Source organism: Brassica oleracea, chromosome C4 (assembly GCF_000695525.1).
Source record: "Brassica oleracea var. oleracea cultivar TO1000 chromosome C4, BOL, whole genome shotgun sequence".
NCBI lineage: Eukaryota > Viridiplantae > Streptophyta > Magnoliopsida > Brassicales > Brassicaceae > Brassica > Brassica oleracea.
Genome location: NC_027751.1, coordinates 42,418,711 through 42,429,622, shown reverse-complemented (window position 1 = coordinate 42,429,622; position 10,912 = coordinate 42,418,711). Strand labels below are relative to the sequence as shown.

The following is a 10,912-nucleotide window of genomic DNA, read 5'->3' as shown; positions in this document are numbered from 1 at the left end:
GCTATAAAACGGTCATATATATTTGTCGGCAACGGTCACATGGTTCGTCGGAAATTCGTCGAAAAATTCTGACGGAATACCGACGACGGTAACGGTTATATCTGTTAATCGGAATGTCGTCGGAAGTTCGTCGGTATATTCCGACGAATTTCCGACGACTACAACGGTTATATGTTTTATCAGAATGTCGTCGAAAAATCGTCGGAAAATTCCGACGAGCCATGTTTCCTCGGATATTCGTCGGAAATGGCCGACGGAATTCCGACGACTTCAAATTTTTTTGTTTTTGTTGGAAATTGGTCGGAAATCCGTCACAAACGTCCGACGACATTGAAGTCCGTCGGAACCTCCGTCGGAATTCGGCGTGATTTCTGGTAGTGAATAGAAAATAACTTACAAATAATTATTATAATTTGTATACTGATAAAACGATTTTAAAAAAATAATAATTTAAATATAGATTAAATTATTACGTTTTAAATTATAATTTTTAGAAAATTATTATCATTGTGCATGGCAAAAAAAACTTCGTAATATCAATATGCGCAAAAGAAACCTCCTAGTATCAGTATATAAGGCACCACTGTTAAGTTCAAACCTTTTTTTTCAACATAAGTTGGTTTAGATAAATAATGATAACCCTCAAGAATGTGATTAGCTCAATAGTTTAACTTAAAAATACAGAAAGATAATCACCCTTTTAATTCTGCAATAAACTAAATCAGAAGTCGAAGGTCGCCCACTTCTATATATCCCCTTACACACGTAGAAAGAGAAACAAACACCAAACCATCACATAAAACAAAACAGAGCACATAACCCATTTTGTGTTTTCTTCTGCCTTCTGTCTCCGCCATGGAAGCTAAGAAGTCCAACAAGATCAGAGAGATCGTTAAGCTTCAACAGATCCTCAAGAAATGGCGGAAACAAGCACATGCATCAAAAACAGCCGACAGCAAGGAAGACAACAATAGCAATGGCGGAGGGAGCAAGGGCATCAAGTTTCTGAAGAGGACACTATCATTTACAGATGCAACAGCTGTGCCTAAAGGGTATCTAGCTGTCTCGGTCGGCTTAGAGAAGAAGAGGTACACAATACCAACCGAATACCTTAGCCACCAAGCTTTCCATATTCTTCTGCACGAAGCAGAAGAAGAGTTTGGGTTCCAACAAGCCGGTGTCTTGAGGATTCCTTGTGAAGTTGCTGTTTTCGAGAGCTTGTTGAAGATAATGGAGGACAAGAACGAAGGGTACCTGGTGACAACAACAGCTAAACAGGATTGTAAATTCAATAAAGCAGCAGATGACAAGACGAGATATGGGCATCCATCTGGTTGCCCTCCGACTCCTTCACACCAACCTCACAGCCCAATGTGCAGATAGTTTCCTTCATTAATGCTTTGCTTCTGTCCTCTCTTGTTGACTTTGAGCCATTCTGCTTATTTCCATCTTCCCACATTTTCTCTAGGGATTTGGATTTGTGTGCTTATAACTTCTGAGAGGTTTTCCAATTCTGCTTATTTCCATGTACAAACGGATCATTGTAACTGAAATGAGAACCTCTTTTCCTGGTTTCTCTACTCTGTTTTCAATTTTTGGTGTACTTTCTCAGAAGTACCCACCAGGCCATTGATATAACCATCTATTCCTTGATGAAATAGCAGTAATCTCGTGCACAAGACTAATCAAATACTGTATAACGTGAATCAAGCAAAAACAACATCTGTGCTTTTTATACGTAATCTAGTCGACTGCATTTGCAACGTAAATCAGTAGAAACATGTCATGCAAGCAAGTCCATGGCACAACCTTCATGATCTTACCAAAGAATTTGAATGTCTATTAGTTTGTAGTATCATACAAGTTCATATATGATCTCAGCAGATAGAACCTAATGAATCTGGAGGATATCAAACATCGGCATTTTCCTTTTTAACTCTAAGCAGAAACGAATCCAAAATGCTATCTTGATTAAGAAACAAGAAGAGAAAAAAGGGAATGGTTCATGTTTCTGCAGTTTGCGTTCTTTCCGGAACAACCTTGTGAATAGAAGTGCAATTATGTCATAAGTAATCATTGATTAAAAGCAATAGACTAATCCATATTAATAATCAATAGTGTAATCATACTAAAAATCAATAAAAATAATTATTACGGAACTGTACTGTTAATCACCAACTGGAATGCGGTTGTTAAACTATATAAATGAACAAGGTACGGTATCCTAAGCTAGTCTTACGAAGGATACTTAGTAATATAATAAGGTAATAACAGAATCACATGAACATTCTTAAGTAGCTCCATTATTGTGGTCACATGCATATATACTTTCCATCTCGAAAAGAGTACGGCAAATCAAAAGGACTGATCCCATTAACCAATCAGGTATTCAAGTAACGTTTCATGGAATCATATGTAGATTAATGATTGTCAAAGTCAAAAACATAAACATGGAGATTTCGAGATCCGATAATTCAGAAAAGGCCACATGACATATGTACCAGAGATGAAATACCATCAAAACTCTAAACTATATTAGCGTAATACATGTGCGCTGATCTCCTGAACATGATGGCAAAGATAATGAAATAAGATACTTGGAGAAAGAATAGTTGCAGATTCTATAAACAAAAAAGACAGCAAGATCAAGAAACAAATTAACAAGAATAAATCATATGCCTTGGAATCATAAAAAACCGTTGATAGTTTTCAAGCTAACCGACAAGGGAATCCCGTTTTTTTTAAGGCATTGTAACTACAGAGACACATTGAAGACAAGAAAAAATCAACAGGGAAAGGTTCAAAAAATCAGCTTCACACATGAACATAAAGATGAGTGAAGAAGGCAAAATGCAGTCACTTATTATCAGATTAATGTTTAACAATTACAAATGTGCTTATACATAAGGCTAAATTGGACATTTGAGCTTGGCGAGTAAGAATAAGAAGAAGAGTAAGTTATATATAAACAACAGATGGAATAGTTGCAGATTCTATATTTAAAAAAAAAAAAGCAAGATCCAGCAGCAGATTAACTTTAGCAAGAACAACCATATATTATGCCTTGGAATCATAAAAACCGTTGATAGTTTTCAAGCTAAACGTCAAGGGAATCCAATTTTTTAAAGAATTATATCAATGAATGCATATAAATATTTAGAGACACAGTGAAGACAAAAATCAACATTCAAAAGGTCAGCTTCACACATGAACATAAAGATGAGCAAAGAAAGCAATGCTGTCACTTATAATGTTACAATTACAATTGTGTTTATATGGCTAAGTGTTATATATAACAATAAATGGGAAAAAGGGAAAGGAACCTGAAAGAGAAACTCAAACCAAAAGGGTCACTGAAGATAGGACAAGGATAGCTTAGAACAAAAGCTCGTCGCCGTCTTCTGGATTAGGAAACGTGACACACTTGAACACTTTACACCTTTTGCATAACACATATCCCACCTGTTAACCACAGCTTCATTCATTGGTCACCAAAAGCATGAGACAAAAACAAGTTAAAAGAGTTTTGTAATGAAAGTATGACAACTTACAGCTCTACAAGTGGGACAGCGACGGTAGATTTTCTTGTTCTCAGATTTGACATTAGTTTTCTGCCCTTTACAGAAATCGCAGAGCAACCATCCTTTCCCGTTACAGTCCTCACACATTATCGCAGCATCATCATCCTCTTCTTCTTCGCCTCCCTTCACGTGATCAATTCACTCAATCATTTCTCAAAATCATACCAGTTTCAAATTTCAGTTTCGTAAGTTGGTACCTGTGACTGCTCGAGCTGGCGTTCTTGTTGCTGAAGTGGAGCGCATCGAAATGGTTTAAACAGAGAACGGTGATGCCGACGCAACGAGTATGAATCAGGCGACGAGGGCGATGATGGCATGAAGCGTAGATAAGGAGGTTGTAACGTTATCCAAGTCGCCATTTTGCTTTTTTTCTCCCCTATCCAATCCAGCTTCCGTGGCCGTTGGTTGATTCCCAACGACACAGGTTCCGAGTGACCAATTAATGGGCTTATAATGGGTCAAGTCAAGGCCCATTAGTAACTCTCTAACTAATCAATTCAATTCAAAAGAGGTTTGTTTTCAATGATATAAATGAAAAAAACCAAGAAACTATAATCGGTTATTGCTTTGCGGGAATCAGATAAATGTTAGCTAACATTGACTTGCTAGTTAGCTGAAACTCTTCTATGATTTGCTACAATAAACCGTCATTTTTATCCACAAGTTCACTAACTTTGAGTTCAAGCTTCTAGGCTATCTTCTTTCAGGTGGCCAAATGATATGCCGGTTGAAGTACCAAAGCCTGGTAACATATTGGTTTGGTTTTGTTCTTCATTTGTTAGCCCTTTTATCACATATATATTCCCAAATGCATAACCACTATATTGTTGCAAATTAACAAATTGTAAATCATTCGTCTCAACTTCAAGCATAGCTCGATTGACCATAACAGAAACAAACAATCGACACAATACAGAAGAGTCTTATTCCTAAACACAAGTGCTACTTATGTGTATTGTATCCATGAAGAAGAATCTTAATCCTTCCAATAATACCAATAATATATCAACCCAATTCTAGCGTCTTCCATGAGATAAAACAATATCAAATCTCATGTACTGGCTCAAATCATGTCTCAGATGATTCTGGGAACTTCATCTCTTGTGCAAATTCTGTGGTCATCTTCAAGAAACCTTCCATGTGAACTTGCTTCCATTCCTTTTAAGGAAATATATACAGTAGCAAGTCACGATACAGAGAAAGAGTTATATACATGTAGTGCCTAATCCATGAACAAGTTATAAGACATAACTCACCTCGAAGTCCCATGTACCGTACAGATCAGGATCATCTTTGTTGGCCCAGATGTATGCCTTTGTTTCCAGTTTCTCTGAGCTATCCTGTTCGATTAAAGAAAGAAACAAACATAAAGGTCTCTCTGCATCTTTTATTAAATCAGATATTTATATATAATAATATGAAACTTGACACAACTCACTGTCAGAAAAACATTAACGTTCTCTCTTTCGTACTCGATATCTTCAAACTCATCTAAAATGTAAAGTTCATCATCTGTGATCCCAAACAGTACCTGCAATTTAAATTATTACAAAATCTCTAAAATTGGAATCACTTAGGCAATTATTCTATCTTGAATTCGAACCTTGCCAGAGACTTTATCGGCCGGAGCTGGTAGAATCGCGGGGTAAACACGTCCTCTGATGCTGAATCTATGGCTGCGAATTCATCATCAATTTTAATTCGATTTCATCAATGAGAGAGAGAGAGAGAAAAGGGATCGTACAAATCAGGGAGGATCGCGGGGGATGTTGGAGGGACACGGTTGAGGAGGAGACGAACGACGTCGTCCGCCACGAGGCTACCGTAGACGAACACACTGTGCATTGCTACTGTACCACTCATCGCTGACTTTGATCGAGAGAGCCTTCTTCGATTATCAGACGATTGAGTTGAGTCAGCCTCAGGACATAATCAAGTGAATAGTGTTGTTCGTTTGGTTTTGTTAATAGATGGGCTGATGATACTAGTTGGGCCGGGTAATAATATTATGGGTAAAGATTTCGGAAAGAACGGAAAAAAAGAAACGACTCTGCTGGGGATCGAACCCAGAATCTCTGGTTTCGTAGACCAGCGCCTTATCCATTGGGCCACAGAGTCGCTTGTGATGTTTATAAGTACAAAATTTATATAACGTTTGTTTTTTTTTGATTATGAGTTTACAAAACATCTTTAATAATAAAGTTAAACTATCTGCCTTCTTAGGCATCCACCTCATCAATCACCTAGGGGGGGAATTAATGCACGTGGCACTTCATTCCCGTATTGGGCTATTGAGTTCTGAGGCCCTTTTTGGTCGTGTCCATTCATCTTTAACGGGCTGACTCGAAATAAAACAGCCCAACTACCTCCTTCGTCGTCCTCTCGCTAGCCGTAGCTCCGATCACCTCCCAAAAACGCCACCCTCACAGCAAAATTAAACTTCTCATCTACTCCCACTAACACACTACGTCTTACTAAATTACCCCGTACTAATCATTGAAGATCGCGAGACCAGTAGCGCTTATGTTTTATAGATAGTTGCGCCTCTACGTGTTGTTGATCTCAGGTTAGTGATGTCGTAGTTTAGATCGATAGGCAGCAAGGTGGTGGGGAGAATCTTGCGGATAATGGGATTACGCTGCATTCGATGATTAGGTTGACATACATAATTAGGGTTTTGAAGGAGATGGGGAAGATCGAAGAGGGAGGGGAAGCGAACTTGCTTAAGTTTCTAAAGGAGAAACATAGGGTTAGTGTTCAAGGAAAGGTCAGAGACATAATCTGATGGGTAAGAAGCTGTTTGAGGCTATAACGAAGAAAGAAACCAATTGCTAGATCTGGGGATGAACCATTATCTGCAACTTTTAAAAAGATTTTGAATTGTTTCTGAGTCTGTCTGAATCAAAGTATATAGAGTCTGATGGAGTTGTTGATTCTCTCACCAAAGGTATAGTTTCTTTATATATATAGTCTCTGTAAAATCTTGGATTCATACTTTATGATGCTTTGGTTTTTGGTAGTCCCAGCTCTTGGTTTTTCTATGATCCTTCTTTGGTTTTGCTTCAGATTCATTCAGCATAAGCTAGGAGGTTCTTCAGTCTCTGACTACGAGAAGCTAAAAAGCTTAGAAGTTTGATCTTAAAATAAAATACAATGAGCTTTTAGCTAAACCTCAGGAACCCTCAAAGAGGTATTACATCATTGAACCATCTACTGTTGATTAGCACATGATTCCATTCTTATGTATTTACTTAGTATTGGTTTCACAATAGTTTTTTCACCATCCATAAGCAGTTCAGAGATCTTGAGGATCGCTAGAGGCGAGGAGCTAAGTCCTCTCTCCGGAGTTTTTATCGCCTTCCACCGCTTCTTCTCGCATCACAGACCATTATTGTCGGTTGTTCAATGCCACGGCGGTGAAGAAGGTTAATAGTTGGGACGATTATTGTTGGGAAGATGGATATGGATGAATTCGGTATGGGAAGCCCAATTGAAGCTTTCGTCCTTTCAGGTTTGTCTTGTGATGAAGAAATATTAAGTCTTTATTGATGGGTAGTTTATGATGCTTGAGTTTCGATTTTGGTTTAAAGGTAACTGCGAAGTCTTGGGACTTGACACATGTAGCGGGAAGTTCATCAGGAGGATCAGCAGCAGCTGTTGCAGCAATATAATGTATGGTAGTGATACTGGTGGGAGTGCGAGATAGCTAGCTTCGCTTTGTGGTGTTGTGGTCTTAAGCCAACTTACGAGGTTTGGACTAATGGCCTATGCATCTTCGTTGGATGTCATTGGTTGATTTAGCTCTGCGTTTGCTGATGCTAGGATGCTTATGAGAGGGTTGAATCCACGAGTAGCAAACAGGTAAGGCCGGCTTGTGTTTCGTGTTGTGCATCGTAATATAGACATAAAAAAAGTTCTTTGAAACCAAATATATCTTTTCTTAATACATTATGTGCCTGAGTTCCAGTCCCAGTTTCTCTATATTAATTATTTTGAATCCAACCCAGTTTGAAGGGAGTGAAAGGTGGTCCATCCGCGAGATGCTGGAAGATGGTGTTTATTCTGGAGTGAGATATGCAGCTTAGAAGCATTGGGTTGTGTACGGACAGAGGTTTTCTCTCTGTCTCAGTTTTGTTTTGATTTGTATGTTATTTGCATAAAACACATCGAAGTCTAAGATCGATTTCTGTTTTCACAGGTTTTCTTTCCGTCATTCTCTCTTGCACTACCAGCTTAATATGTGGTGCATGATGAATCAATGTGGACAGAGTTTTGGTGTTGATGCAGAAGTGAGGAAGGTCCAGCTGAAAAGAGTTCTTAGTGAGCAGCTTCGCCAAATAATCTGATGATCTGATCCCATTTTGCTGGCTTCGGATTGGTGTTATAATATTCCCGTTCTTTTCTTCTTGCAACACTCTTGTATAATAATGATATACATAAAAACAAGACGTAAATACAGCTAGATATTTGTATTGCTTATGGACAGAAGAATAATATACTAATTTTATTTCTTTGTTGTATTCACATAATTAGGGGTGTCAATCGGGCCGGCCCGGCCCAAAATCCGCAAAGCCCATTGTTATTAAAGCCCAGCCCGGCTCGGCCCGCAAAAATTATGGGCTTATATTTTAAAGCCCGGTCCGGCCCTAAACGGGCTATAGGGCTTTTCGGGCTTTTTCGAGCTTTTGTTATGTCTTGCCGGCATATACAAATCACTATTTCACACCTAATCGAATAATATAAATATGTACCGTCTTTCAAATGATCGAGAGGGAGAGGAATACACTTTCTAAAAGCCATATGTTTTTAATGAAATCCAGTTTAAACTAAAACAAATGTGTAACTTAAAAACACCAAATAAGATAATAAAAATAGCAAATAGAAATAAAATAAAAGCATTTCAACTATTTTACATAACTAAATAAAGATTAGGGTTTTTACCTATGATTTAAGATAATATTATAAATTAATAATTAAGAAAATTAACTATTTTACATAACTAAATAAATTAAAATATAAAGTTTCGGGTTTTCGGGCCGGCCCTAGCCCATACGGGCTTAGGCTTAAAATGTCCAAAGCCCAAATGGGCTTAGCCCGAAAAACCCATTTTTTTTGGGCTTATAAAACTAAACCCAAGCCCGGTAATTTTTAAGGCTGAACGGGCTCGGATTGCGGGCTTCGGCCCTAATTGACGTGTCTACACATAATCCCCAAAATGCATGCAAGCCCACGACACCACATATACAGATATAATAAAACATGCTAATATCCAGCAAAAACAAATAATTAAACTATTCGGTTACGAAGAAACACACATGGTCTAAATCTAAACCATAACTTAAAGCTAAATTCCACAAGTTTATTTTGCGGATACAATGCCAACAGAATGTTTGAATACCAATTCTTAGATAAACTGTTTTCTGTAATTAAAAATAAAAGTTTAGAACATTATATAATGTGTTATTATCTCTATAGTACATTGGATTACACTATTGTCAGTTAGAATTACAATATTACTAGGTGTCTCACTTTGTACGAATATTTAGTTATGTATTTTTTTGAACCATATTTCACTCACTCAACTAACAAATTCCATTCAGCGGCGTGCGAAGGGTTTTAGGGACCTAGGGCAAGTTTTAAAAATAAACGTAAATACAACTATAATGAAAACAATTTCCTAATATGATATATCACCTTCATCAAAAACACAAGTTTAACATTTACAAAAATAAATTTATTACGTAAATATGCTATATTATGTCATATAAGAAAAAAACATAGATTCAGAAAGTGAGTTAATCAAATATCATGAAAAGTGTCCTTTTAGAAAATAAGTTCAGCAGCTAAAATAGAAATTATTTTAATTTTTTTTTTTTATAAATTATATCGGCTGATCCGGTCGGTCCTGGGAGGAATTATTTAAAATTTTGGAATCCTAAAGAAAATAATATTATTTGGGAGTCTAAGGCGGATACATTTTTCAATACACTATTGGCACACCTCTGATTCCATTGTTTATAATATTATGCAAATGTGAAATGTGTTATTGACATAGATGTGTTAGAACTTCATTTTCAATAGGAAAAGACAAAAGGATATCTCATTGACGTTACGGTTAGCAATTTTCTAGCACCTTTCTCATGCAAATAATTTTTTTATAGCAATAACGATTAGTCAGAGCATTTTTCACGCTATTTCATTTTCTTTTAACATTATTTTGGAGTAAAATATGCTCCAATCCCACTCCATTCTCAACTTCAAACTGGAGTAATAGCTAGGATTACTCTATTTATGGAGTAATATTATTCATTACACTATTTTGGAGTTGAACTTTTTAATTTATAGAATAGTCTTTAAATCATAAATATTTTTATTCCATACCTTTACCTCTTTTATTTAATACTTTAATATTTATAAATAATATAATAACACGAATATATGATTTCCATAAGAGAATATTTAATAATTTTAAATAATGATGCATAAACTAATAAAAAAACAAAACTAAATATAAAAGTATAAAATAAATGATTAAATAATTTTCTTAGGCCCCATTTGGACGTTTTGTTCTTTGTATATTTTGTTTATATAAGAAACCAGGGTTAAAATAAATGACAAAATAATTTAGGAAAGTCAAAGATAAAGAAACTCATTATTCATTATAAAATGTATTAGTTGAGTGGAAAAATATTTTATGTTCACTAGAGAATCAAAATATGATGTCTTATATATATTTATGATTATTGTACTTTTTAATAATAAATTTTTAATTTAAATAAATTATATTTTTATGGAGATTTTCTAAACATAAATAGTTGGGGTTAATTTGTAATTTTTTATAAATAGAAAGTATTACTAATAATTGTTAATTAAATAAAAGTAGACTTCTTTTAGAATATTCCCTTTTGGAGTAAAAATTAAGTAATACATTAGAGTAAAACTTAACTCCATTTTAATGTTGTACAATTTTGGAGTAAAAAATGCAGTAATAGGTTGGAGATGCTTTGTTTCATATAAATTGAGATAAACTACACTTATTGAAAAGCTTGGTTACACTACAAGAAAACATCAAGGATTCTGAGGGAAAAAATCGTCGGAATTTCGTCGGAATATCGTTATTCCGACGACATACCGACGAAACACGTTGTCGGAAATAATTCCTCGGAATTTCTTTTTTCCTCGGAAATCCCTCGGAATTTTCCGACGGAATTCCGAGGAAATAAATTTCCGAGGAAATTCCGAGGATCACTAGTTTGTCGGAAATGTCCTCGGAATATACCGAGGGAGAACTTCGTCGGTATAATTCCTCGGAAGTTCATCGATCGATGCGT

The 10,912-nt window shown here is 36.1% G+C and overlaps 3 protein-coding genes, 1 long non-coding RNA gene and 1 other non-coding gene across 8 annotated transcripts; 2 read left to right on the top strand and 3 right to left on the bottom strand.

The window, feature by feature from the left end:
- Positions 1 to 649: 649 nt before the first annotated feature.
- On the top strand, positions 650 to 3,099 carry LOC106337670 (auxin-responsive protein SAUR71). The gene has a single exon (XM_013776792.1). It carries the CDS (start codon positions 856 to 858, stop codon positions 1,381 to 1,383), a length of 528 nt encoding a protein of 175 aa, XP_013632246.1. The 5' UTR covers positions 650 to 855; the 3' UTR covers positions 1,384 to 3,099.
- An 81-nt stretch (positions 3,100 to 3,180) lies between these two features.
- LOC106337671 lies at positions 3,181 to 3,987 on the bottom strand. Its single transcript, XM_013776793.1, has 3 exons — positions 3,779 to 3,987; positions 3,552 to 3,704; positions 3,181 to 3,462 (listed from the first exon to the last, which is right to left on the bottom strand). The coding sequence occupies exons 1-3, from the start codon at positions 3,938 to 3,940 to the stop codon at positions 3,376 to 3,378; spliced, it is 402 nt and encodes a 133-aa protein (XP_013632247.1). The 5' UTR covers positions 3,941 to 3,987; the 3' UTR covers positions 3,181 to 3,375.
- A 393-nt stretch (positions 3,988 to 4,380) lies between these two features.
- LOC106339835 (AIG2-like protein) lies at positions 4,381 to 5,528 on the bottom strand. Its single transcript, XM_013778705.1, has 5 exons — positions 5,326 to 5,528; positions 5,185 to 5,257; positions 5,020 to 5,112; positions 4,838 to 4,921; positions 4,381 to 4,739 (listed from the first exon to the last, which is right to left on the bottom strand). The coding sequence occupies exons 1-5, from the start codon at positions 5,442 to 5,444 to the stop codon at positions 4,650 to 4,652; spliced, it is 459 nt and encodes a 152-aa protein (XP_013634159.1). The 5' UTR covers positions 5,445 to 5,528; the 3' UTR covers positions 4,381 to 4,649.
- A 98-nt stretch (positions 5,529 to 5,626) lies between these two features.
- TRNAR-ACG lies at positions 5,627 to 5,699 on the bottom strand. Its single transcript has one exon. It is a non-coding gene; the product is annotated as a tRNA-Arg (tRNA).
- A 282-nt stretch (positions 5,700 to 5,981) lies between these two features.
- On the top strand, positions 5,982 to 8,094 carry LOC106339702. 4 transcript variants are annotated; one of them, XR_001269197.1, is made up of 6 exons: positions 5,982 to 6,528; positions 6,648 to 6,771; positions 6,854 to 7,092; positions 7,172 to 7,442; positions 7,589 to 7,692; positions 7,780 to 8,094. It is a non-coding gene; the product is annotated as an uncharacterized LOC106339702 (long non-coding RNA). The 4 variants fall into 4 exon arrangements; XR_001269198.1 differs by having other exon boundaries at positions 5,983 to 6,528; positions 6,873 to 7,092; XR_001269199.1 differs by having other exon boundaries at positions 5,984 to 6,528; positions 6,876 to 7,092; positions 7,869 to 8,094.
- The last annotated feature ends 2,818 nt before the right edge of the window (positions 8,095 to 10,912 follow it).